General features: G+C 57.3%; 1 protein-coding gene across 2 annotated transcripts; it reads right to left on the minus strand.

Moving 5' to 3' along the window:
- Positions 1–417: 417 nt before the first annotated feature.
- Positions 418–27,889, minus strand: TACC1 (transforming acidic coiled-coil containing protein 1). 2 transcript variants are annotated; one of them, XM_052805379.1, is made up of 14 exons: positions 27,662–27,889; positions 26,867–26,985; positions 17,387–18,479; positions 15,744–15,779; positions 12,805–12,865; positions 12,031–12,229; positions 10,321–10,376; positions 7,743–7,877; positions 7,444–7,520; positions 6,975–7,018; positions 6,713–6,873; positions 6,069–6,175; positions 5,342–5,462; positions 418–4,722 (listed from the first exon to the last, which is right to left on the minus strand). In XM_052805379.1, the coding sequence occupies exons 1-14, from the start codon at positions 27,814–27,816 to the stop codon at positions 4,654–4,656; spliced, it is 2,433 nt and encodes an 810-aa protein (XP_052661339.1). In that variant the 5' UTR covers positions 27,817–27,889; the 3' UTR covers positions 418–4,653. The 2 variants fall into 2 exon arrangements, with proteins under 2 accessions (XP_052661339.1, XP_052661340.1); XM_052805380.1 differs by lacking the exon at positions 15,744–15,779 and having other exon boundaries at positions 27,662–27,886.

Here is a 27,889-nt window from a genome sequence, read left to right on the forward strand (position 1 = left end):
TCCCCAGCCCTCAGCTGGGCAGGGCGGTCTCCATCCTTCCAGAGGGATTTACCCAAGGCCACGAGAGGTTATCAGGGTCAGTGTGGGGATTAAGCCAAGTCCCACTGCCTAAAACCTCACCACTGCCCTCAGCTCTTCCTTCTGGCCGAGCTCACCGCTGGCTGCACCACGGTTCGGCGGAATCTGCCGGGAGCATCACTGCGGCGTGGTAGGAGTCAAGGGGGCATCAAAGTCGTCTCAGGTCTGAATTTCAGAGTTTATGAATGCACATTTCAGGAACAGATGATAACCACACTTATTTGAAAGCAACTGCATTGTAAAGCACATTAATAAAAACCAGGCAGAATATGGCCCATCCTGGAAGATAAAGCCAACTTCTCCAAAAACCCTTCACTGACCTTACAAACACCGAGAAAGTTTTCGAGAGTGATAAACACAATTTTTATTCAGGCAATGAAACATGGAAAAAATATATTAGTAATCATTATAATAATCTCATTTGTGTGAGTATAACTCTTACAAATATTTACCTGACATATAAAAGGGAAATTATTGTACATATAAAATTGATGGCGATGGCAGTTACATACATGGTACAAAGCGATCAGGGTAGTAGTCAATGCAGAGAAAGTTCCTGCCTCAGGGTGGGGGGGGCACGCTGGAGGGACGGGTGGAAGCGATTTGCAGTCAGGGTGGTTACTCGTTGGCACTTCGTTGTAGACAGAGATCTGCTGGCAAACGCACACTCGCTAACGACAACACTAGCGGCTTACGGGCAGGCACCCACCGCTGTCAGAAAGGAATATTTGAATTCTACTGCAAGAAAAAGACAACAAACACAACCAGGCTGCGACCCCGGCGCATGGGTATCCGCAGGGCTTCCCTGCGCTGGTTACACATCTTGGCTGGAAGGGCGGCGTTCGAATGCCGTTGTCTTCACAAGGCGTGCGAGGGAGTCACCGTGCACCCCTCCTGCCACCGGCCCCCACGCCGTCGGTTAGCGAGCGCCGGCGTCGCGCCTCCGCAGCCTCGCCGAGCGGGAGCTCCGGGGCCGAGCCGGCTCCGCATGCCGGAGAGCGGCATGCGAGATGCAACAGTCCTGCCCGTTTACAGTTACAAACACACACCTTCTATTATATATAACTATAACCATTATATATATATTTATATATATGTAACTATAACCATATTATAGTTAATAAATCATTCCTTAGGAATCTTCTTTGCCCAGACTGGAAGTGCATGCTGACAGGCACAGGAACGCAACAGCACCGGGGCGAGAGAGGCAGCGAAAGTGGGACCGGGAGATGCCAGGGAGCAGAGACGGGGAAGATACTGCCAGAGCAGATTATTGCCGTGGGAGCCGCTCTCCACAGCCAGCCTGGCCTTCCAGGCGGCTCCTCTTTGCCTGGGAGGGAAGACTGCAGCGTGTACGCAGGCTGGGGGTCTGGGGAAGTGCCGAGTGGTGAAATCAAAACTTCTGCAATTCTCTGCCACCTCTGGGGCCAGAACAACCCCCCCGAAGAGAGACCGAACTCAAACATGCTCAGGTCAGACCCCCAGTGAGCCCAACACCCCGAGCCTGGTGCTCTGCTCCTCGGAGCTGACCCCCCCTGCCACGAGCAAACCTGGCCCTGGCTGGCCACAGCAAACACAGAACCCAAATTTCATCCCTTCAGGTAGAGCGGGAAGTAAACATTCACACGGATGGACTGGGGCGTTCATACCTCGTGTAAAGCCGGCACGCTGCGCAGCGTGTCCGCGTGCAGAGGACGAGGCTGAGGGCTGCTGTGCCCTGCGGTCCCTTGCCGGGACCTGCCTCCTGCGCTTTGGTTCCATCAGCCTCGTGCTGGGACCTCGAGCGCTGCTCCGGGCACGACAGCGAACCTGCGTGCCAAACCAGAAACTAGCCCCAAATCAACTTTTTTACAAGCTCCGAGAGCTTGGGCAAGGCTGCTCTCTGGTGACCTGCTCCCCTCCATTTCTGAAGGGTTGCAAAGAGAAAAAACCCAACTCCCTAAGAAATCCCCGGTTCTCAAGGGTTTTAGTGGACCTGTACGGACTCTCAGAAGGTCCAAAGGGAAAGCACCTTCCAGGGGTCACTCCCTGCTGTCACCACCACCCTGCCGAAGCCCAGCTAACTGCAGCCAGGAAAGGGTCACTCACATCCAGGCAGGAATGCTGTTTTGGAGTGGGACACGCGAGGAGAAGAAGAAAAGAGCAGTGCTATAGTCTATGAAACCCCAAACGTTGATGAAATGCAAGGAAGGGGAGTTATGCTCCAGTGGGCTGGGGCTGGCATTTTGACTCCCCAAATAGAAATAGTCTTTGTAGATCATCTGACAGAGGCTTTTCTACCAGCCCATTAGAGGGACAAAGGGGGGGGGGGGGGGGGGGAGAAAAAAAAACCAGGAAAAAAATGTTTTTCCTTTCTGTCAGGTGTGCAAAGGAGTGAATATTCAGCACACAGCTGCAGGTGCACAGCTCCGAGTAGTATCAGCCATCAGCTTCCCTACCGCACAGCTACCAGCCCATTCACTGGGATAACTGGGAGCACGGTGAACAGGCCTGGACTCTGTGTGCTAGGGCAGGCTGCCGGCATCTTTGTCTGCTTAAGTGTATAATAAATTCTCTCTATACATAATATAACTAACAAAATATATATCAAGTGTATGGCTCTGATTTAAACAGATGTTTGCACTGCATGCTCAACACAGGGAATTAGAAAATAGAAGGAAAACAGCTCAAATCTTTTACAAAAAGGTAGCAGCAAAAAGGTTTGCGAAAGTCTTAGATAGGCTGGGTAGGAAACAGTCCAAACAGCAAATATTTCCCTTATTTGACGCTTTACGACTATCTGTTCAAGGTGATAGTAGAGAATCCACCACTGCAGCTCTTGCCCGATCCCATCGATGTGCCTTGTGCAGGACGGGATGGTTCTGCACAGACCCCGAGGCGCAGCACCCACAGCCCACGGCACACCCCGGCCCACGGCACCGGTTACGGCTCGTGGATGCCGAGCGCTGCGCCCAGGGCACGGCAGCCAGGAAAACGCGGCACTGCACAGCGTGCAGAGCAGCAAAACTCACCGGGCACGGCTGGTTCCTGCAATGGTGTTACCAGGAGGGCACACGCAGGATCTACGCACGGATTTAAACACATCGTATCACCCCAGAGCCCCCCAGTTCCCAGCACAGTGCAAAGGCAACCTCAGCAATTCTGCTGGAGCTTGGCACGTCCGGTAAACACCTCTGAAATAGAGCAGGCAGCCAGCCTGCATGGAAAGTCAGATTTTGGGCTGCATCCAGAGAGATTTCAAAGTGTATTTTACTGCTGTCTGGATCTGCCTTTGCCTGTAAAGGCTGGCTTTTGTTTGGTTCTCTTAATATTCAGTGCCGTAAGGGCATTTTTGACAGCAGCACAAGACCCAGGGCAGTACTGCAGTCCTCCTTGCCTTCCTGTACTGACTGGGGAAAAGAGCCTTAAGTCAGCAGAATTGTGAAGCAGTTCAGGGTTTGCTTCCTTTCTCCTGCAACATTCAAAGTGGTGAACTAATCTCACTAGGGCATGGGGAGCCAACAGCAAGGGGCTTGGCTTTGCACGTTTTAAAGCAGACTAGAAACCCCACGTTAACAAGCCTCAGGAGGAGCTAGGGCTGCGGGCAGGACATCCACGGGGAAGACGGACGGACAAGTCCCAGCTCTCCAGAACCGACATGTCCCCCGTTTCTCAAACACCTCTGGGTGCAGAAGCCTCCTGCCCTCCCCTTGGCCGGGCTCTCCTTCGAGAGGACTTAAGTTACTACTGCTTAAGTGGCCGTATCCGTGCTCCTGGGGGAACGAGATGTGTAGCAGGACCGTGCCCGACTGGAAGAAGTGAGCAGAGAGCCCGAGCGCTCATAAATGCTAATAAAGTGCACGAATGCAGAGACGTCGGCTTCCTTCCTCCGAGGCTGGCACAGCCAGGGACGAGGATGCGCTGTGCTGTGTTTCCCCCGTGTACCAGAGTCCGGGACCAGCCCCTTGAATACTGCCGCCTCCTCCAAAACTGATCGATCTACTGGGAGGCTGCTTCAGCCAGGGGATCCATGCTGGTGGCCCCAAACCACCTGTGGTGGGGGCCTGGGGCACCTTCACTGCCTCCCCAGCCGTGCACCCACATGCCAGGTCCCCTTCCCCAGCGCAAGGGCTGGCGGCTCCAACCCTGGCATCACCCACGTCCCGGGGCAGGACCTACCATGTGGCTGGACCCGTGCAATTGAGCACGTGAGGACAGTAAGTGACAGAGCATGTAGGGGCACAACTAGACCCAGCCCGGCCGAGGGGGACAGAGCCCGGGGTGTCACCTCCCAACTGAGAGGTGGCATCCGTGCAGACGGACAGCGTGGCAGCCGCTTGCTGCGGACCCCAGGAGGGACACGCACGCCCAGCCTGACCGCAGGGAACCCAGCCCCAGAGCCCTTGGGAAACAGAGACAGGGACAGTGTGGGGACCGGCTCTGCATGGGGGGCCGTGGGGTCCGGCAGCCAAGCAGAGCAGGCAGCTGGACGCGTGTGCTTCTCTGCTGGGGGGTTTTCCTGGGTGGTAAGGCAAGGTGCTTGACGTTACGAGAAAAGCGGCCAAGTGCGGAGTGCTGGACGAGGGGCGGTGAGACTCAGTCTGTCTTTCCCAGCTTCGCTATCAGCTCATCGCAGATCTTGGTCAGCTCCTCGATCTCCTGGTTCTGGAAGAAAAGCAGACCTTGAGGACCCCCGCAGCGGCACAGATGCAGGAACACCCAGACCCATCTGCCACCGAGCCAGCGCAGGAAGGGACAGCCAGCTCCCACGCCAGCCCCAGTGAAAGCTCCTCTGTGCATTATCCAGGTGCTGTGAGGACCCCCGGGCTCACCCCTCCTCGTCCCTGACAGCCCCCGGTGCTGCACAGAGACCTGCAGCTACCAAGCTGCAGCCCACCACGCTCTCCTCAGCCCACGTGTCTGCTAGCGGGCACACGTGAGCGAGCTCTGCCCACGCTCCAAGACAGCCAAACGCATGCCAGCCCTGAACCGGCAGCCACGTCACTGCACGCAGCCATTCCTACACCTGGGCAGAGCTTGCATCTCCTTCCTTGCAAGAGGACGCAGTTGCATATTTAAACAACAACCAAAAAATCCCAAATGACAAAACACAAACAAAACAAGCAAACAAAAAAACACCCCAAAACCCAAAACCACAAAACACTTTCTGGGCCAAAAATCTGAAGGACACCTCCAGCACCAACAGGATGCTCAGGGCAGCAAACTGGAAATTCAGAGCAAAGCCAGCACAGCTTGCAGAGAGGAGGCAGGGCGGGCGCATTACCTTCTGCTGGAGGGCTCTCTCCAGGGACTCCACCTTCATCTGCTCCTTGCGCAGCCCGGCGTGCAGCGCCGCGCTCTCCGCTTTGGCCTTCGTGCGCACCTGCGCGATCTCCTCGTTGGCTCTGCGGTGGGGTTTGGAGAGAAGGGGACGGTGGTCACGTCTGGGTGCAGCCAGGAGCACCGCAGCACGACGTTAGACCACGCGGCATCGGCAGAGCCCGGCTCCTGCTTGCCTGGATGCCTCAGAGGTGGTTTTCCCTTATGGAAAACCTGCATGAAACTGGATTGATTCAGATCCTCCAAACTCCTGTATGGAAACTCTGCTTTCTCAGAGCGAAGCTAAGACAGTTCCTCACCCGCTTCGCTTGGGGATACTGCGTGTCGGTGAGCTACTGCTCATCAGCTGAGCCTTGGTAGCTGCACGACCCCTTTGACCCCTTCGCACACCACAAACAGGAGCCCTCTGAAAGGTGGGAACTTGTTAAGTGGCTGTAAATAGACTGTGAACCTCAGTTTCTCCATTAAAAAAAAAACTAAGCAGAGATCAGAGAATCCGTTCAGGGATTTGTGCTGGCTTACTTACAGCCATTTAAAGTCACTTGAGCTTGAGGTTGTAAGAGGCAGCTTTTCACATCAATAAGCTCTTGCCTTCAAACCTCAGGAAAGCCAAATGGAGACACTGCCCTACAAGGTCTTTAAGCACCCAGCAATCTCATGCATGACCTTACTTGTCTAATTTTTCTTCTGCGTGGACTTTCAGGGCCTGATACCGCTGCTCTTCTTGCTTGACCCGGGTTAAATAATCTTGAGCACACTTCTTCAGAGCTTCTTCATTCTGGAAAAAAAAAGTACATCCATCTGCATGGAGACTGAGCACTGAGATGTTGCTCTGATGGGATGATATATCCTGTTCTGAGTCTAAAAGAAAAAGGCTTTAAATAGACCCAGCTTCTCCCTTATGCTGGAGCCCCTTATCCAACTCAACAGCATGGAAAAACGGTGTGTAGGTGGAGGCAGGGTTTTTCGGGGCGCTTTGCCCTGGCACCTGCTCTTCCCTTGGCTGCAGCTCTGCCCAGGGCACGATGCTCTGCTGCCGGCAGCTCAGGAGGAGAGCGGTGGGGAAGAGAGTGGAGAAGAGCCGGACAACAGGCTTCCCCTGGCATTTGAAAGATTTTTTGCTCATTTAGCAGAAAGCAGGCAGAGGAAAGCGAGCGAGCGGTCCTCTGAGCAAGGGCCAGGACATTTGAAGCAGCACTGCGTGGGATGGGAGAGCCACAGTGCTGCAGCACGGGACAAAGTGGGGGAAATACTGCACAGGAACTGTGTCCAGGGACCAGGGCTGCAAGGAAAAAGAGGGAACCAAGGTAAGGACCTTCTTAAAGCCTTCTAGGACACCCTTCAGGTTTTCGTATCTCCTGAAGAGATCCGACAGGGACCTCTCCACTGAGTTTAGGTCTGCCAGAGCCTGGTCCTTTTCCATCGTGAGCTGCTGCAGGTTCTTCTGAGATGTCATGTTTGTCCTCTGCTCATCCTCTGTGATGGAGAATAAACAGCGGGGACATAGTGACTGAGCGGGGACGGCTGCGGCAGCCAGCTCCCTGCCCCGCACGCCCGGCCAGGCGACAGCACCTTACCTATCATCTGGGCAATGGTCTTCTCATACTCAGCCACGATTTTCCTAGAAGAAAGGGAGAAAAAAAGCAGGTAAGAGGCAGCAGTTTTTCTGCCAGCAAGCTCCCCCGGGGCCGTGCTGCCCCTTCCCCACACCACAAAGGCAGCCCAAGCAGCAGCCTGCCTGCAGAGCCCCAGCCGTTGGTGCTGCAATGCCCATCATCGCTGCTCGACGCTAACACCTCCCTCCAACCGCTGCCGCTCCGGCCCGCGTGGCTAATGGGATTTTATTCCCGCAACAAAGAAACCGGCAGGCTCAACGCAGCCCAAGCACAAAGAGTACATGTCTCCTAACATGTCCCATTCCGACGCCGCCGAGCCGTATCATCCCATTACGGCCCCGCTAACCCACCTCCCAACAGGGAAAACACAGCACGGCGCTGCACTGTGCAGGGCAGCGGGCAGGCGAACACGCGAGGAGAAGGCTTTTACCTCATCTCTAAGACTTCCTGGCGACTCTCTTCATATTTCTTCTTCCACTCGTTTGCTTCGATCTCCTTTGTGATTATCTAGGTTGCAGCAGACACAGGACCCTCGGAACGTGCTCTGCGTGGTTTCCCTTGCTGCCCCGTGCCTGCGATGTGCAGGGGACCAGACCCCCCCCAAGGCAAAGCAGAGCTGCCCCTGCTCCCCACCACAGCAGCAGTGGGGACGGGGTCCGGCAAGGGGCAGTCCTGGGACGGCTGCTGTATTGGGGTGCACCCGGGAAAGACGGGGTCCCCGGCTGTTACCTCCTCTCTGATGAGCGTGAGCACGGCCGTCTTCTCGGATTCACTGAGGCAGATGCTGTCCAGGGGACTCTCGCTCCTGCTCACACTGGTGACGGCGGCGGGGGGCTTGTCCATGGAGCACAGCCCGGGATTGCCCTGGGGGGGAATTACCCAGCTGGGATGCTGCGTGGGTTTTCTTTTCACCCTGCCTCCCCCGTTTGGGGTGTTTTGCCCCATTTTATCAGCCTCTGTTCAGGCACCAAACCTCCCTACCTGCACACTGACAGCTCAGAGCCTGGTAGCAGACACCCGGCAGAGCCCATATGGGGATTTTAGTGCACTTTTTGCCCAGTCCCGTGCTGGGAGCTGGGGCTGCACCGCAGGACACCCACGGGCTGCCCTGGGGAAGCAGCATCCCAGAGAGGAGACCCAGCAAGGGCCCATTTTGGAAGGACGAGACCCAGCTCTGAGCAGAGATGTGCTCACATCTGACATCCCTTCACTTTCCCTGTGGCTGGTTTAAAAATATCTCCAGCCTGGAGGATCTTTGCTGACTGTGACCCACACGTGGGGGGTCTGCGAGGGTCTGGGTCGCCTGTCTCCATCACCTCCCAGTCAGGTGGAGACGTCGCTGCAGCTGACGCATCCAAATTACTGCCAGCAGCTGCAGGGACATTTGCTGGGCATTGCTGATCACCCCAAATGCACAAGGGAGCTGGCGGAGGGAGCAGGCTTCACCTCGCTGCAGAGCAGGGGTCTGGCTGACCCAGCTCCAAGGCTGCTCCTGCTCCCCTCCTCAAGGGACAGCCCCGCTCATCCCACAGTTCCCCAGCTGTTCGGGAGAGCTCCGAAATTGGAGATGCTCACAAAGGGCTCCCAGCACCCTCCTGTTTCCATTATGGGTGTTCCCATGAGGGTCTGAGGTGGTTTTACCCCCATCGCTCCCTGCTTGCTCTCCCCAGAGCCCAGCTCCTTTGCACCAGTCTTGCAGCTGCAGGGACCAAACTGGGGGGAGAGCTCAGCCCCGTGACCCAAGCCCCCCCGAGTGCTGCCTGGATGCCGGCCCCATCCCTTCCCTCGAGGGGTCCTGCAGCCTGAAAGGCCTCCAGAACAGCATTCCTTCAAACTGAGGCTTACACCACCGCCTGTTCCTCCTTTTATCATCCCAGCTGAAGTGACAGCCCTGTGCAGCCATCTCCTTGGGAACCGGCTGCCAGGCCATAAATAGAGAAGTGCTTCGGAGGAGGCAGTCTGCTTTTGCCGTGTTTTGGAAACGAGAGCACTAAAGCACTTCTTTCTTTCCCCTCCTCCCCTGCGCTTTGACTGCTGCTCAGGTTCAAGCACGACCAAGCCCTTCACGGCTCTCACAGCTCTGCTGCCCGCAGCAGTGGGCGAGCGATGGCCGGTGGCAGGAGCCACCCCCAAAGCCACCCCCGGGTGCAGGTTTGGGTCCGGGCAGCCGGTTCAGCCCCCTGTGGTTTTGGCAGCAGCCTCCCACGGCACCTCCCAAAAGCAGGCGCGCACCTGAACACCTGCAAGAACCTCTGCCCGCTGCCTGTCCCACGGCAAATCCTCCCACGCTGTGGTTTTGGGGTGACCCTGGCTCATCTGCAGGAGCAGAGTCTGCCCACGCTCTCCCCAGCACCAAACAAAAGGTTCACTTCGCCTAATGTCCTTGTGGGGCTTAGCATAGGTAAATCTGTCTCAGAGAAGCTAATTTTGCTGATGTTGCTAATCTCATTGTCATCTGCTTGCCACCTTGAGCAGCTTTGGCCAGGGGTGGCTAAGCTGGCACGGGGTCCCCCCTGCAGCGGAGGGGTCTTGGGGACACTCCAACGGCTCCTCGGGGCACATCGGGGCTGTCCCCATGCAGATGTGCCACTGCCAGGGTGCCAGGGTCACTTGTGGCTGCAGAGCCAGGGCTTTTTTTATTAATCCCCCCATCTCTGCTGTCAGCTGCCTTCCTGAAAGCAGCGCCTTGTAAAAGGCACAGGCACCAACCGGCCGTCAGAGCCAGCCCTGGACTCCTCCACGTGAGACACAGCCCCTGTCCTGCGGCTCGTCCCTTCCCCGTGACCTCCTCTGCCCTTTCACTGTCATTCACCCCCTTCCAAAGGCAGGGTCTGCTCTCGTTGCCCTTCCACGGCCGCAGCCCTGCCTCCTCACCAGCCCTGCTCCATCCCCAGCATCTCTCCTTCCCATGCCGCAAGCGGTGGCACCCACCCGGGAGGAAGCCGTCCTCTGCCAGGCTCCTCTTGGCCTGCCGGCAAATCACAGCTATTTTTATCGAGTCCCTGCGTGGGCTTTTCAAGAATTTTAGCTCCCAAAGAAACTCATTTCGGAGAGGTGTCGGTAGCACTTCTGGGATTAGCAGCAACGTTTGCCGCAGCTTCCCCGCACCCCTCTGCGCCGTGGGGCAGGCAGCAGCTACGGGGCAGGGGGATCAGCCGTCCCGCAGCCCCACTGCCCTGCCGAGCTGCATGCCAGCACCGGCACAGCCGCTCCAGCACCGCACCGGCACAGCCGCTCCAGCACCGCACCGGCACAGCCGCCCTGAGCCTCCCTGCAGGTGAGGGAGGAGGAAGCAAGAGGCACTCACGGGGAAGATGCCAGGCCCATCCTTTTCCATCTGCTTGGAGATCTCCTTTTCAAAGCCTAAAGACAAGGAAATACAACCTTTTAGCTACCTGGAAGCAAGACCCTGGTGGCAAATGTGGATTTGCCGGGATGCAGAGGGGTACCCCCAAGTCTCTGCATCCCCTGAGATTCCCCTCCCAAAGGGCTTCTTTGTCCCCGGCTCCTGCCCTTGCAGGGAGGACGCATCCTGCACCCCTGCCAGCTTCTCCTCCTGCGCTCCCCGGAGTGGAAACCAACACTTCCCTCTGGTGGCAGTTCAGCCCCGTGCCCGTGTCCCCGCAGCTGCCACCCACACCAGCCATTCCCTGGGACCGCGGAGGGCCGAGGAGGAGGAATGAAGACACCCGGGACATTCTGCACTTTGGTGGCCGGTGCGGGCAGGATGCATCCCTGGGATGAAGCCCAGCTGCTCGGGCCACTCCGAATAGCACAAACCTCAGTCCACGCCAACTGGGCTTGACACCCTCCAAAGGAGCTGCCACATGGCCCCTGCTATTAACAGCAGCGGAGAGAAGATAAAAGCCATCTCCTCCCGTCTGCAAGGCGTGGGACACCCTGCCGTCTCACATAGCGTGGGAGATAATTTATGAACCTCACTCAAACAACTGCAGACATGACTGGCTATTCATGTGTTAACTGTGCAGAGAAAAGCGTATTGCGAGAGCCCAGCTAGGAAAGGAAGGAGGCAAGGTAATGCTGGTGACTGCAGATTTCCTACTATTTCCCATTTACCCCTGCACTCTGGCCAGCGGCTGCATGCCACAGCTCACCGCACCATCCCTGCAGCCAGCACCGAGCCTGTGCACCCCTGCCTGGCCCTCTGAGACGAGCAGCAATAAATAAAACCTCCCAGCCTCTCTGTTGACTGTCAGATTTTTCCTCCCTTGAGAGACAAAGGACTGTTTTCCTCTCCCGAGAGCCTGCAGCTCTGCACAGCGTTCAGGGGAAATGATTAATGGGTACCCGCACGGGGGAGAGCTGCAAACCTTCCGTGTGGTGATCTCTCCTGCTTGCACCTATAACATTGCTATTGATTAAATGCCGTGTTGCCTGGCTTTTAATTATTTTTTAATGGATTGGTCAGAGAGGCTAATTACATACGAGACTGACAGCAAAATGCCACCAGGAGCATTAGTGGAGGTCTTCCGCAGCGACACGGAGACCTCCATCAACCACAGCCCTTGTCCCGGCAGCTCTGCTCCTGGCACAGGCTTTGAGCAGGGCACCCCGCAACCCGGGAGGCAGCCCACGCATTGGGAGCATCCCAGCTGAACGGCGTGCGATTGCTCGGCTCAGCCCTCGGCTCGGCTCACCAGTGAACACCAGTTTCAGGAGGGCACTGGCAGCGGGGCAGCGTGTGCCGCGGGGAGGGAGCCTCGCCGGCCTGAGTCACGTCCTGCCGCAGCGCCGAGGGGACCATGGGGAGAGGGGTCTGTGCCGAGAGAGGCTAAAGACAGCCTGGACCGTGATTTTTCCATAATGGAAATAGTGCAGATAAGCAATTGGAGGTTTCACTATAACTTGCGGCAGCCTTTAGCTCTGTCGGTGTAAATAAACTGTGACGAAGCTGCGTTGTCTCAACAGCACCAGTTCATTGCCAGAGGCTGTAGAGATTGCCTGGGTGCACGCACAACGCGTCCCCAGAGCCAGAGGCAGCGGGGACGCTCCTCACCTGCCTCCGTGCCGTGCTTCGCTGCCGGCACGGGAACGTTCGAGCACTCAAAGTACTCCAGGTCATCTTCTGGCTCGCCCTTCTTCTCCAGCCCGGCCGGTTTCTGTGTGGAGGTGGTGGAGGCCAACTTCTCCTCATCGGTGGCATGTCCATCCCGATTTGCAATATCTGGGATTTCTGAGATCAACGCTCCTTCATCCTGCAGGATCAAGGCATGTGGTTAAGCAGGACTGAGCTAATCCGTGGGGATCAGGCAACCAGGTTGCTGGACAGTCCATGGGAAGCACGGGAGGCTTAGCATCCACCGAAAAGCTGCTCCCCACCAGCTCCTCGGCAGGTTTTGGCAGAAGGAAACACATGGTGCCAGGGACAGAAGTGATAAACACGCAAAATCTGTTAACCTGACCACAGAGCTCGGTGTTTTGCTCTGGCCCGTGCTGGGGACAGGGCTAAGATACCGCACACACATGGTCTCTAATGAAGCACATGGAAAACAGAGAGTGTTCCCCGGCCAGAAAATCCCCAGGGACAAGTTCCCCCTCTGGGGTGAGCACCAAGCACAGCCGTCCTCCCTCCCTTCCCACCAGAAACTGCCCACGGGGAAGATGTTCTCCCCACGGCTGGAAGCTGCTGCTTTCAGGGAACTGGCCCTTTGGTCAGGCGTTGCTGCAGGCACACGCCAGCCCAGAGCTCAGCCAGCCCAGCCCTCCCCATGCTGCCATCCGAGCATCCCTGTGCCCAGCCAAGCAGCTCCCAGGGTCGGATCTCACATACCTGAGTGCAAACGTCCAGGACCAGGGACTGCGTCTCATATTGCTTCACCTTGCAGCCGCTCCTGCAGGGGAGAGAGAAGCAGCCGGCTGAGGTGTGGGCTCGCGTGGGTTGCGTGGGGAGGAGGTGGGGGCACGTGCGAGACAGCCCAAGCAAGGGGAGACAGCCCCAGCGCTAGCATTGCACCCCGCTGCGTGCCAGCAACCCCACTCACCAGTGAAATATCGAGGCAGAGCAAGTTCTGGAACGAACAGAAGGAACAAGCAAACAAAACACACGACTACGAAGCAATTGGGTTTGTCTTTGAGGCATTTATTCCTGTTGAAGGTAAGGATGGGAGAAAAGACCTCAAGGTGTTGACGGTGATAGAGGCAATTGCCAAGGAGCTGGCAAAGAAAGATTTCCCTTGCTGCACCCTCATCCTATGCGTCCAGTGCAACGGCATCCCGAGGTCTGAGTGCACATTGATTTTCTGCAGGAACGAACCATTTCCAGGCTGTCTCATGCCCCGTCCCTGCAGCTGGAGGTTTGTCTGGGATGTCCCCACAGCATCCACGTGTCTCCCACGTGAGTCAGACCTGCACAGCCAGGGCAGAGACCTGCTGGTTCCAGAGCTCTGCTTTGCTTGCGGGAGAGCACCAGGGCAATCCGCTGTGCCTCGAACGCTCCCTCCGCCAGATGCAAATGCTGTCCCAAGGAGAAGGGCCTTGCGGATGGGAGAAGGTTTAGCTCAGGTTGATCTTTCAGGTGGTCCCATGGCTGGATACCCTCCAGTGAGGAAACTCTCCCTGGAACTTTGTCCCACGTTCCTCAAAGCGTGCCATCCCGGAGTCCATCTGCGCAGGACTGCGGGCACAGCCACGTCCTGACACACCGGGCATCCACATCTTGAATCGGCTCGAGGCGGCGGAGGGACAGTCCCAGCAGGAACGGCCGTGTGTGGCACAGGGTCCGTGCCACCGAAGCCCGCGGGGGCTGAGGGAGTCAGCGATGAGATGACATGCATCACGGCTCTCACCCCGGCACGCAAAGGAGAGCACGAGCTCTCCTCCCGCATCTCTCAACACCCTCTCACTCCACGTTTAACAATCTCCCACGGCTCACTGCCACGTCCGAACCCGCCAGAAGACACATATTCACTAAGCCGGAGACAGCTCGTGTGACAGCCCGCTGCGGATACCTGGGGAGGGATCTCTGCCTCCAGACTCGGCGCTCCCCGCAGCAGGGACATGGGCAGAGGCTCAAGCAGGATTGCAGCGAGCTGTTCCTAGGTTTAAAGAATCACCCCCACCCACTTCACTCTCCAGCCTCTCCATCCCATCACACACGTGCACCAGCAGAGCGCACCGAGCAATGTGGCATGGCACACGGAAATTTCATTTGCACGCTAACATGCACACCTGGGTCAGACTGAAAAATCGCTCTTGACTGTTTTTCTCCATCGTGCCCTAATGTGAGCAGCTAAACCGCAGCTCGCCATGTCCTTACCCACCTCTGCTCTGCACCAACTCCTGGGGCCGGTGTTATCACACCATCTGGTAGCTGGTTTGATCTCCCCCTCCCAGCCCCGAGATAACAGCTCTGTAATTCAACAGGATGGGGAAAAAGGGAGAAGACAGCCAAGGCCAATGGCCCCGGCTCTGCCCCACAGCCCCCAAGGCCAGAACACGCACAGCCGCCCGTGCAGGAGTTACCAGTGTTCACAGCTGGATAAACCCAAATGCGGGCAGCGCTGCCTGCGTGCCCCCTTAATGCATGGGCAAACCTGCCGGGCTGCAGGTCCCACAGTAAGAGACAGACATCCACTGTTGAACACCGTGCTGTAAAAAGGCAGATCAGTTCTCGGCCGAGACGCAGATGTCAGTGCTTGAGCCCAGCTCTAATTCTGTTCGTGCATATGGCAGGCGGCACTAAGCGGACAAGAAGGGCATTGGGATGGACGACACAAGATCAGGAACTAAGCCCAGCATGCTCCTTCCTCTGACTCTCCTTGCATGAGAGCAGAGTCCAGACAAGCCCAGAGGGTCTGCGGCGGCTGACAATCTGTAAGAGACACCGAGCATTGCCAGGAGACTAAATGGGGGTAACCCCAGTCCCTCCTGCTCGCCCTCCCCGTGGGATGGAAGCACAGGACAGCAGCAAGCCCTGGGGGGGCACAGCACAGGGCACTCGATATTTCACTGGTGTCCCACCGCGGGGTTGCTCTTGCCGGGGGTACAGCACAGCCCCACTGCAGCAGTGCGGGTCGCGGGGCAGCGAACGAAGGCTGCTTTACTTGAGCCGTGCTTTCTAACCTGTCCAGGATCTCACAGACCAGCTCTACCATCCCGCATTTGGGCGCAGGAGGGATGCTTCAGGGGAGAGCTACCAAAGATCTAAAGAAAGCCCTGTTGGGAGCCGGCTGTGAGGGCAAAGCTCCCCTGGGACTATCTGACACATCCCGGAGCCGCAGGAGACAGCCCCCTGACTCCCTCGCCTCCCAGCTGATGCCTTCCACCCTACCCCTCTACAGCAGCTGCCTGCCTGGTGGTTTTGCATGGCAGGGCATAAAAGACACCCTCATCTTCAGGACTAAAATCTACCCATTTGCAGGGACCTGGATTGCACAGAAACCTGCTCCCCCTCCGTTAGCCGATGCACTGGTTTCGAGTACTTGTACATCATCCAAAGGCGTTGCGAGTCGGCATGCTGCGAGAGCAAGCGCAGGCGCACGCCTGGGGTGCAGCTCTCCTCTCCTCCCTCGCCCCCAGGCACTCGCCAGGCTAAGCTGCCCCGGGGATCCTGAGAGGTGCGGGACACAAATCGGACAGCGGAGAGCACGAGTCAAAGGGCAAGAAGGAGCCTGCATGCCATGGAGACGAGTGGGGCCAACACGCACCCAGAGAGAGAGGACAAAAACCAGCAAAGGAAAAGAAGAAAGGAATACAGAAGAGAGTACTTACAACAGAAAACAGAGAAATTTCACTTGTTCAGTGGTCCTGATGCACCAAAGCATGGACAGGGAGAGAGACAGACAGATGGAGAGAAGAAGAGCATGTGAAAAGACCTGGATATTAACTCTCATCTGGAGAAGCACAGTGAGCTGCCCAGCTCTGTCTTTTTGGAACGAACACACAGATAAAGGATGCTCTGATTCTGCATTTGCTATTTGCGGCGGCAGGGTGAGATTCAACCACAAATCCCGCTGCCGGGGAGGTGAGCGCCCTGAGCAGCCCATGCTGCTCCGAGGTGACTGACGGAGAGGGAGCCTGAAAATTCCCAGCCGCTTCCCCTCTCCACCAGCTCCTGCTCGCCCGCGGTCATACACGGGAATGCCAACTCTTAAAAAATCCCTATCAACTTTCTGCAAAGTATTTCTAAGAGAAAAACACCCAACATACTCTTATTTTTGCCTGCTAGGTTTTATCTGCTCTCTCTGTAAAAACCCACTCTCTAGTTTTCCCACCGGAGACTCCGTCAGCAGAGTGATGGCTTGTTTTGGTTTTACTGCCAAATCAGCCACAAACTCTGTGCTCCTAAAATTTCCCTTTTTAAGCTTATTGCTCGCTTTTGCTTTCAACTGGTTCCAATTACATGTGTTAAGCGCAATCACAAATTATAGCGGAAGGACCCAAAATTGGCTGGGCAATTATTCCCTTGTGCAATATCCCCTCTGCTTCCCTTGCCCGCTCAGAGACCGTGTGGAGGGAGGGCAGGTAGAGCCGAGCCCAGCTCAGCAGCTGCTGTCTTAAATGTCAGGCTGAGACTTCAGCACTGCCCAGACACAGGTTGGAGGACACTTGTGATACAACAGGTGAAATACCAAGAAAATAGCAAGGTTTAGCGATTAAACCTGTACCCAGAGGAGGAAGGTAATGCTGTCTGCATTCCCAGGAGATACTGTGAAATGTCACCATCTACATGGGGGTTTTAAATAGCATGGTTCAGGAACTAAAAATGCACTTAAATAGTTCAGCAAGGAACAACAAGCTCCCTACTGCCTGTGCAGATGTGGTAAAAGCAACAATCTGGCTGTTCAACCTCAATTCTCTTCCCCTGTTATAACAAGAGAAATTCAGTGGCAGCTCACAAAATGTCCCAGCAGCATCTGATCAACCAGACCTGCATCCACAAGCTCCAGAAGACCTACAAACCCTCCTGTGCGCTTGGCAAACCCTCTACAGGCTCAAGCCTCCATTACAGCTTTGCTCTGACTCCTCGACCCTACAGTGCCTGCATCCTGACCCCCCAAGGGGTTTTCCAAAGAGGTGATCCTGCCAAGCAGGTCCTGATCCAGCCCTCCCCTCTCTGTCTGGGACCCGGGACACTGGCACCGCTCCGGGACACCCATCCTTCTCCTCCCATCCACTCCTGAGTGACCAGGGCACCGGCAGAGAGAGGGGAGCTGCCCCTCTGCCAGGGCAAGGGGCCAGCTAAAACCGGGGCGGCAGCAGAACCCGAGGTACACGTCGGTATTTTGGGCTCGCTCAGAAGGCACGGGAGCAGGAGCACCATCACCACCACCACCACCACCGCTGCTCTGCCCGCGCACGGGGGAACGGAGAGGGCTGCCAGCCCCCGGCCAGCCGCCCGCACCAGCACTCACGTTATCAGGCGCGACTTGGGCTTCTTCGGGGAGTCTCTGCCTTTCACGAGATCGTCCTGCACCTCCAGCGTCTGAGACTCGAGGATTTCGTTGAGGCTGTTATCGGCAGTGGGGCAGGAGTTGGTAGCGGTGCCGGCGAGGGTCTTGGTGGGCTTAAATGGATCCATGGAGTCAAAGTTATCGGGGTCAAACTGGTAAGAGCCCTTGGGGAGAGTCGGCGAGTTTTGCAGCGCTGAGCTGCCACTGAAGGGGTTGAGACCCGGGTTGTCCCAGCGCACGGGACCCAGCCGGGGGGAGCCCCGGGGAGGTGGCGGCTCCGTGGGACCCCTCTCCGCATCCTCAGCTGATTTCTTGGAGGGGTCTCGGTGTCTCTTCGGTGTCAGCTTGCTGGCCGGGATCCTGCTGCCCTTCCTGGGCGCAGCTCTCCTGGCCTCCGCGCTCTCTCCCCCCTCCGTAAAATCGACCTCGGGTTTCGGGACCTGCCCTTTGGGCTCCGGGGCCAGGTCCCCTCCCAGCTCACCAGGGCTGCTGCTGGGATGGGAGAGGCTGCGCGGGGCTGCCGGGGGAGAGCTCTGCAGCCGGCAGCCCCCTGCCACAAAGGGGTTTACACTCTCGTCATACTGCTCGGGGTCGAACTGGTAGTATGCTTGGGGCACTGGGGTCTCCTCTGTGGTTTCTTCTGTTTTCCTCCCCAGCAAAGGTGTTTTCCCTTTCTCAAGCTGGCCCCGGCTGGGCGAGCACTCCCGGGCCAGGGCATCAGCCTTTGGCTCCACCAGCCCCGTGCCGGCATCCGCCGCGTCCTCTCCGGACATGACCCGCTCCTGGGCAGCTCTGCCCGCATGGAGCACCGGCACTGGCGCTGCAGCAGGTACGGCAGCGTGGCCAGCGTCAGCCCTGCTTCCCAGCGCAGCTGGACACTGGGGTTCAGCCGGCGGCTGTGTCAGGGATGAGTCTTCGGGGTCGGTTTCCCCTTTAGTACCCAAGCTGGCTTTAGGGGCTCCGATCTCCGGTTGAGCCTCATCTTTGGGGTGTGTCCCAGGCGAGATGTCCCGGCAGGCTTCCCCTACCAGCAGGTTGGCATGGCCGCTTGGCTCTGAAAAGATAAAAGGAACCGGTTAAACGCCCACCTGCCGAGCACCCCTTTCCGGAGCGGTTCCTCTGCCCTCCTCACAGCTGCTCCAGGGTCAAGTTTTACAGGGGATCCACTGACCCAAAGCTCAGCTTCCCCACCTGCCAGAATGACTGCATAACCCTGGCTTCAAGCACTTTCTGTAAAATTTGAAGCCCATGAACACAGTGGAGAAAATTTACATAAATTGCATGCCAAGGGCGAGCCCTGCCAGTTTATTATTAGTGCAACTGGCTACAAACCAGCTGACTGATGTCAGTCTCATAATAAAGAATGACAAAGCTAGACAAGGGTCCCGTGAGAAACTGAAGGAGGATCAAACACAATTGTAAATCTGTGCAAGAGACTACAAGGTCTCTGGCAAAAGCTTTACTGCCTTTTATAGCACTACTTATTCAACATATTTTTTTTCTTTTCCTTTCTCAGGTGTGCACAAGTTGCATTGTTCTCTGTTTTGTTGCTTGGTTGTTTGGGGTTTTTTAATATGTCATGCAATGGAGTACATGAATATTCTTATTTAATGTGAGTGCAGAACTCTTTATTTAATACGATTCATTAATATATCCCACAAGGTAGAGCATCCCTAATTATGTGCTGTGTTGCCAACTGCAATCTTAGGTTTGCAGCTTGCAGTTATATAAATGAATTGTAGTTGTGAGTGCAGGGAGGCATTGTCTGCACACCAGCAGACCTACCAACATCTCCATTTATGCCTCTCCACTCCCTACCACTTGCTCCCACCCAGGGTGGCGGCAGCGCCAGGGGGGCTTTGCAAATCCCAGCGAGGCTCCCGAGGGCCTGACACTGGCCAGGACTGACCGCGGGGCAGCTGCTCCCAGGGCAGAAACACTCGCATCCGAGTGGGAATGACAGCGACAGGGAGTCGCTGCTCACCTGGGCGGAGAGTTAAGAATTACCGGGAGGAATTCGGGGAAGCATGACATGAGAAAACACCATGAAACGTGAATAAGCAGGCCCTGGGGTGAATGGGAACGAGATGCTGTGCTTAATGAATAAGCATGTAACAGGCTGCAGAGGGGATTTGGGGGTCAGCCGCCCGCAGGTGGTTGGTGCCAGGGCTGCGGAGCTGGATGTGCACCAGGCAGAGGGAAGCTGCCGGACGCAAACTGCTCCCCAGGACTCAGCCGCTGCACCCCGAGGTGCGGGAGCGGGTTTGGCAGCACTGCTGCTCTCCCCCGACACCGCAGCCCTCGCTCTCCCGCAGACCCTCAGCAGTCCCGACAGGCGCCCAACACGGGGCTGCCGTGCGGTACGGACAGTCCTTGCCCACACCAGAGCACCCTTCGGCCACTACCGGAGACATGCAGCCATCGGGAGGGTCCCCCGTAAACCGGGAGGGTCCCCTGTAAACCAGAAACTCCAGATACAGCAGCTGCACGCAGTCGGTGCTCACAAACTGTCGCTGCAATGCATCAACGCGAGAAGCCAAAGCGCCAGGAAAGCAAAAACGCTGTGTGCGTTTATTGATGGGGTGGGAGGGAAGGAGGGCTCAGCAGAGCAATGAGAGCCCCAAAGAGCGGCGAGCCCGCAGGAAAGGGCCTGCCGGCAGCGGGGTGCAGGTGCTTGTAGCTGCTCTGCTCAGCACCCTGCCTGCCTGCAGTTTCAATCCTGCCTGCCGAAACTCGGCCACACGCTGCCTGCACCTCTGTCTGCAGAAATCCTGCCTGTGCATTTACGCCAGGCTCACCACGCTGCTGTCAGGGTTTCTTAATCACAAATCCTGATCCATGACTTAATCGCTATTACTCCAATCCCTTCCCCTAAATCTTTTTACTTTTTAATCTTTTCTTTGTTGTCAAGGGATGGGGAAGCTCCTTATTTACCGAGGCATCCTGAAAACTACACCCACCAAGCACCTAGAGCCAGGACCTCGGCACAGGCACAGAAAGGCACAAGAGGAAAACACCCGGTGTCACCTCCACCCAGCTCATCTGCACCTCTTCTCCCGCATCTCAGCCAGGGACGATTGCACAGACTCCCAGGATAAGGCAGAACAGGATGCTGGGGTGCTCAGCACCCTTCAGGGAGCACGCAGGACCCGCAGCTCTCGCTGGCACCTTTCTGGGGAGATGCAGCCCAGCCGGGTCCTCCAAGGGCAGAACAAAACCAGTGCTCGCCCGAGGACCAAACTGGTTTGAAAACCTGGCTGGGAACGGTGACATGGGTGATGCAAAGCTTGTGCCGGGGAAACCTGCCTCTCCCCCTCCACTGCTGCAACCCTGCCCTGGCACATGGGTGACAACCGTGGAGGGGAGTCACATCGAGCGTGCCCTCGTTTCGCAGGGAAGTTTGGCTGGGCAATGCCAATGACAAGCTCCCGCCACCCCAAGCGCGTCTCCCTGGAAGGGCTGTTCCTATCGCGGGGCATCTGCAACCAGCTCACATTTGCTGGTGACCGAGCGAGTCACAGGCTGGCAGAAGAAGAAGAGTGAATCAGGCAAAAATCTGGTCCCCAGGCTAATCCAGGACACTGAGCCAACAACCCTGAGTCAGCTGATGGCTCGTGGTTTGCATAATTGATCTCCAGGATGCTAAAAGCCATGGAAATGAATCATGAGGGGCTGTGTGCTCCCTAAGACTGCAAAAAACCTCCCTCCAACTGCAAAAAAGTTCCCTCCAAATAGATGTTGCCTTGCTGCCCCAGAAAACGCATCAGTAAACACAAATCCAGTGGATATGTACTTGGAGTGCAGCCAGAAAACACTCTGAGGCAGTGCCTGCCAGGCCTTTCCATCATTAGGAACCAGGAAAACCTCCTTAACAGACCCCAAAGAAAACGTTACTACACTTGCTGTGTTGCTCAGATGTTTTAAACCTCACTGAGACAGCCCTGAATAGAAGAACAGACTTCAAAGTCAGGGCAAAAGGCACCTTTTAAATGCATTTTACATTCCCACCGGAAGGTTTTGCAGCCGCCGTTCTCACAGACATAAGCCCATCCTGGTTTCTAATCCAAGCAGTGAGTAATTACTTCTTAAATAACAAGCAGTCAGCATGCAAACCACCTCTCCTTGCTGTGGATGTCTGCAGGGCGGGGAGAGAAGAAGGGATGGTGCATGTGACCGTCACTCAGAACAACCATTTCTTCACAAAAATTAGAAGAGCCACCTGCCCAGATCTTCCAATTTTGTGGTTCACTTGTTTTCTGCACCCAAGACAGCTCAGCTGCTCCACAGCCCCTGCCTGCAGCACAGCTGCCCACTCAGCCAGTCCAAGAGTGGAGGAACAGGAATATACTGGGAGACAGGAGGTGCAGGTGAGAGACAGCTCAGGAGCTCGCCTGCGATCTTGGCAATCTTCTGAAGTAGGACCGTCCCTCCCGCAAGCTCGGTGGGTTTTTTCTCCTTCTCCAGAGAGGCCCTGGGTACGAGACAGGTATTAATCACTTGTGTGAGTTAACAGCCATGCTCAGCGCTGTGTCTGAGCAACAGCCCAAGGGAACCGAGAGGAAGAAACGAGAGCTGAAGGGGCAGCAAGGGGCCTGCCCACCTCCGCCGCAAGAACCCCATCTCTGCCCTCCCCGAACGCTCATGCAATGCCCCAGAGTTCCGATTTTCAACTCTGCTTGGGCTGAGCTATTCACCTCCCTGGAGGACCACAGCCTCGGGGGCTGAGGCCACCGTGGGACGGGCTCACATTGGCACCGAGATCCATACAGAGGACAAAGGCAGGCAAGGCTACGAGGTCAATTCTCCACAGAGCGCTGCCAGGATGAAAAGTGCGATGGTTCGTGGGGCAGAGCCCTCGCCACAGGGCTCCCAGGGCATCACCCGGCGCTTCAGCTGCCTCTCGCAGGGATGGAGAGCCAGCCCCTGCCCCTCCTGCCTGCTGATGAGAGCAGGACAAAAACCCCTCCTGTAAAGCAGTCCCAAAGGTGATGGCATCCCAGGCAAACCCACCCCACACGGGTTCTCCTGCCCAGCAAGGGCTGGGGGGGCACAGCCTGGTCACAAGCCCCCCCGGCCCCAGCCAGGTGGCCGCGGTTCCTCCCCCTGTGCGTTTCCTCTGCCTCCAACGCAGCGTCCCATCAGCTGCCAAACGTGTTCCCGCGGGAACAATTCCACAGGATGCAGAAACCAGTGACCCGAAGGGCCTCGGGGCGCTTGGGAAGAGCCGAGGTCTGCGCTCCGGCCCCCGCAGCTGCCCGGCTCTGCTGGGTACGAGCATCGTGATAACCTCGGTGCAGCACTGCCTATTGCCCAGGGAGCCCTTCCCAACCCCGGCGAGCTGCATGCAGCTCTCCCTGTTCCTCCACAGCCTCTGCATGCATTTACATCCCGAAGCGAGCCCAGCTCCCCGCCACCCCCGTGCAGTCACGTTGGAGAGCCGCCGCGCCGGCTCAGCACGCACTCCCTCTGCTCACGTCTCCTGCCAGGGAAACCGGCCTGCAGAAACAGCCAGTGCCTCCCCAGCCCAGCTGCCTTGCCAGCCGCCTCGCTGCCCCAACCCTCCTTTTGGGCCAAAACTGTGCTGAACGCCCCACGGGACCCCAGGAGAAGGGGGTCTGGCGGCCAGGCTGCTGCGCACGCTGACCCACCGCACGCAGGTTTCCCCCTTGGACCAGCTCTTCTCACAGGCAGCCCAGCAGATGCCTTTCAGCATCACCGAAAAGGTGACCCCGAGCTCTCCCGTTTCCCCTCTGGCGCTGCGCCCTGCAGGTGGGGACATTTTCGTCCCACCATGAAAATGGACGCTGCCAACAGCAAGGCATGCTCAGTGACTCCAGGATCCATCCCAAACACAGATCCAATAAAAGGCACTCTGGATCCCTGAAAACAGGAGTTGTACCAGCTGTGCACAGAGTGCAAACCTGCTTCTGGTCCGGCCAGTGTACATGGAGGGGATATTACAAAGTGAAAATGAAGATTTTATACTCTCTAAAGGAAAACATACAGACAGGACAGCCTGGCACCGCAGTAATAGGCACTTTGTGCATGTGCATTATAATCGTTACGCTTGTCTTCCTTAGGCTGAAATTAAACACAAACATCGACTAACTAAACAGCTTTCCTACATGCCATCCCTTGCTCCCTTAAATGAATCAGAAAAACTTGGCAGCAGCAGCGCTGCGATGCAAAGGCTCCGCGCCCTTTTCATCCCACACACAGCAACCAAGTGAAGCAGCAATGATCCTCTGCACGGCCCTGAATGCCAAACGCAGGCAAGAACAACCCCTCCACTATCTGCAGCCTTTGATTCCGCTCATGCTTTGTGCACAGCATGAGTCACGCATTTCTCCCTTCCCCAGCTCACTCGAACACGCAGACTGAGCACAGGATATCTGGCCGGTACATTCAGCTTAGGCTTACGTAGCTAACGACTTTTTTCCTCTTTTGGCTTTCCGCTTTTGTTTAACAGACGTTGATCTATTTTTAAATCTATTCTGTTAAGAATTAGCATACCGGCAAACGATGCTGCCGCTAACGCACCGGAAAACACGTGCCCTGCATCAGGGTAACAGAAGTAAAAGCTGATGAGCCTGCTCCCATCACTGATGGTTCCATGTTTGCTGCTTCTGCTCATTTCCTTGCACACACTATCTTCTTCTGGCTGATGACTGAAGATATTCTTTAGCAAGAATGGGTCAGAATTACAGCCTCCGCTGTCCGAGACAGCAAGAGGAAAACTGAGTGATCCTGAATGGGCATAAAGCCTAACTGCAACCCCCTTCCCACGGCGATGGGACCGGCTGAATTTTTGTCCCCGAGAACAGGGTTTAACGCATCCAGGCCACCTCCCAGCTGCGCCCAGAGCCGCCAGCCCCCGGAGTCACAGCTTCTGCCTTACAAGTTTCCTAACCCTATTTATTCCCAAGTAAGGATGAGACTGCAGCTGTAAGACAGACGAGTGTCTGATCCTCCCAGTCCACCCGAGCCTGGGAGATGCTGTGCCCACCCATGTGCCTGCCCGTATGTCTGGGCTCGTGTAGGTCCCCCCGCTCCGTGCTGGCCCAGGTGCACACAGGCACTGGCAGCAGCTATTCCCCAACGACTGCAGGGCAGCGGCTCTCGCCATACACGCAACAGCTCGGCTGTTTCAGTACTGACAAGCAGCCATTACGCTGGATTGCCTCCCGATCACGGCATTTATTACCGCTGCTGCTCCTGAGCTGCAGCCAGACGAAAGGGTACATGCTGCTGCAGAACAGCATTGCAAAGACGAGGGCTTAATGTATAGATTACCTAAGGTACGGTGATTTAACACCCCAGGATGCCTTCTGCACACCGCAAACTCGCAACCGCACCTGGGTATCCCTTCCCTCCACCATTTCAGAGACACTGAAGAGATGCAGCCGGAGCGCCGGACAGGGAAGGGATGGAGCTGGGTGCTGTCACACAGCGGATTTGGCCCTGCTGTCTCCAACATCTTGCTCTCCACCAGCCAGCACAGAAAAACAGCTTTTGCCAGAGATCATCCCCTCAGCCCCACAACACTGCGACCTTTGTGCGCAGGGTGCCGGGAGCAGCCGGCTCCCTCGCTGCTGTGCCGGGCTGGCCTCGAGGAACTGCTCATCCCAGGATGCGGGGGCACAGGAATACTTTGGGACGGTGACACCCTGGAGTCTGAGGCAACACGCTTCCCTGAGCAGAAGCTTTGGCAGAAGTGATCCTCGTACCTGCTGGGAAAGCCTTTATCTCCCCTCTCCCCCTCCCCAGACATTATTCCCCCGAAGTAAAGATGTCTCTATCATCCCTTCTTAAAAGGGAAGGATTATTCCAAGAGCTGCGATTATTGGAGGCGTGAACCAAGCGCTCCCTCCATCAAGGCAAACAAACCTGTGTTTTCCACAGGGAGGGATGGGCACCCAGATCCATCCCAACAGCGAAACCACACCGCAGGAGATGGAGAGCCACAGCACCCTGTTACTGCCAAGGTCACGCAGTACTTTGGCTCCTGCACAGGGAGGACCCAGGGTCTGGTTCGAGCTACCACATTCCGAAACCAGCCGAGCAGTAAGCCACCAGCCCGCTGTTGTGAGCATTCAAGAAACACACAATACTGCAAGTCGCATACCGGGGGCCCTGCAGCAGCGAGAGGCAGTCGGGCAAGAGAGGGCAGAGGATGCTCAGGATGGCCTGTCCGGGACCTTGCACCCCCCCCAGCGCTGCCCCATGCCCTGGAGAGGCTGCCCTCCTGCAGACACCCCCGGGGGCTCCCAGATGTCCTGACATTGCACAGTCACCCCGCTCTGCTGAGAGAGCAGATGAAAGGGGAGGTCTCCTCCCTGCCCTGCCCTGATAACCTCCAGCGGTTGCTGCAGAGGTGCCGGAGCTTCAAAGCCTCCTCCTGGCAGCACGAAAACAGACATAAACATGAAGCTCAGCCACAGGCACCAACCGCAAATCCCCCTGGAGAGAAGGGTACGACAACAGGGGGGAGCTGCTCCCCAAAAGGCCAGGGGTTAATGGGGAGCCACACTCAGAGGAGCAGCGGCCAGCGTGAGACACAAGGATAAACCAGCAACAACACGGGACCCCACTGGCAAAGGAAACCCTTTGCGTTTTCAGCAGATCCCTCGCGATTTCTCCAGAAATGGGGTTTAGCAGCATCGAGCTCTTACATCTTTAGCAGCAGCTACACAGCAAAGACACCTGGCCGCTAACTCCAGAGAAGAGAGACCTGTGCAATGAAACCTCCATCACCGACCGGCCAGGAGGAGGACACAAACCCAGCACCACGTCAGCTCCTGTGCAAGAGCCAAAGGCGAGCGGCATGCGGGGCACGTGTGGGGCAGCTCCCACTGGCCAGCAGCCCACTCTCCGCCTCAGGCAGCGACGGGAGGCTGCCCTGAGCACTGTGCTGTCTGTGGGGGAAGTGGCAGAGGGCAGTTTAACTGACAAAATGATTCAACAACATCCTCGGTTCCTCTCGATCAATCCATCGCAGCTGGCCCGGCTGCAGCCTCTGCATCCCTGGGCGCAGCCTCAGCCCGGCTCGGCAGCTCACAAAACCCGACGTGCAAAGCCTCTCGCTCTCTCCCCGGCTCAGGGACAGAGGAGGGTGCGACCGGTGGTTGCAAAACAGCACAATGATAATTTTGCACTGAGTAGGCATGAGCCAAGGGGGGCAAATTGACCCTTCTGAGCCTGCAGCGCGGCCCCCTCCCTCCAAAGTGCTTCAATAAAATCAACGTTTCACTCAAGTGAGAGAACAGCCCTTTGCAGAGTGCACAGCCCCGAGTACTGGCATTTGAACCATCCAGGCCATTAACCACAAAAAATGTGGCAGGCATTATTCAAAACAAGCGACTTCTCCTCCTTGACCCCACCCTGCCTTTCCGCATCTGGAGCGGGGAGCCGAAAAGCAGAAGGTGCACGCTGGCTCTTTACCTTGGGTCCCGGCCTCAGGCTCCGGCGATCCCGGCGGTGGCGGCTCGCAGAACTCCTTTAGTGGCGAGCGGGTCGGCGTTTCTGCTTCAGGGGTCTCAAAATTACCTTCGGAGTCCGAGCTGCCGAGGGGGGGGAAAAGAGTGAGGAATTACCGCTTTCAAGGCTAGCTCTGAAATCCTCCACACTGCCTACACACCCAGCCAGACCGGCTCCCGGGCCGGCCGGCCATGGGCATCCTGCGGCGGCCGCTCTCTCCTGTCCAGCGGAACACGCTAGCAAAGGGAAAAGGGAGAGCAGGTGAAACACCATCACGAGCGTCCCCCCGCGCACCCCCAACCCTCCTCTCGGCCGAGCCTCCGGGATTGCTTCCGCCAGGTCTCTCCCGAGCTATCTGAGCATCCAGCACGGACCTCCAAGGACACGACAGCCCCGGCGGCATCTTCCCCCGCCGCTGCGGAGGGCCGCCGCGGAGCGAATTTGGGAAGCGAGCCTCGATGCTCCTGCCTTGTGCCCACCGGCATCTTCCCGGCGAGCTCCAGCCACCGGGACGGCTCGGCCGCCGCCCCCCCCCCCCCCGGGCTCCCCAGGCGCGGTGCAGGCTGCGGACCCCCCCAAACCCCCCCAACCCCCGGGCAGCCAAGCTGATGCCGGGCAGCGAGCGGGCAGCGCGGGGCGGAGGGGGCGAGGTTGCAAGGGAGGTGCAGGCAGGACGCGCTCGCAGCCCCGCACGGCCGTCCCGCGTGGGTGCCGCGCTTCCCGTGGGACGGCGGGGGGAAGCGGCCGCGGGTCACTTGCCTGAAACCGAGGGCCGTGCCCTCCGCCGGCGAGGAGTCGTCCTCCTCCTCCGCCCCGCCGTCCTCCCCCTCGGGGCCACCCCCGCCCCGCACCGCCGACCAGGTCCAGCGGGCCCACTGCACCGGCGAGAGGATCTGCCAGGCGCTGAACGCCATCGGCCCGCCGCTCCGTTCCCCCGTTCCCCGTTCCGCTCCGCTCCCCGCCGGGCTCACTGCGGCCGCGCCGCCC

The sequence above is a fragment of the Harpia harpyja genome, chromosome 13, assembly GCF_026419915.1.
Source record: "Harpia harpyja isolate bHarHar1 chromosome 13, bHarHar1 primary haplotype, whole genome shotgun sequence".
Taxonomy (NCBI): Eukaryota; Metazoa; Chordata; class Aves; order Accipitriformes; family Accipitridae; genus Harpia; species Harpia harpyja.

What these genes read in the sequence shown, in the direction of transcription:
- TACC1 (XM_052805379.1), bottom strand. Translation starts at nt 27,816, where the DNA reads ATGGCGTTCAGCGCCTGGCAGATCCTCTCGCCGGTGCAGTGGGCCCGC. An exon ending in TCCTGGACGTTTGCACTCAG is followed by an intron (nt 12,230 to 12,804) that starts GTATGTGAGATC and finishes TTGATCCTGCAG; the next exon opens with GATGAAGGAGCGTTGATCTC. An exon ending in TCACGCTCATCAGAGAGGAG is followed by an intron (nt 7,521 to 7,742) that starts GTAACAGCCGGG and finishes GCTGCAACCTAG; the next exon opens with ATAATCACAAAGGAGATCGA.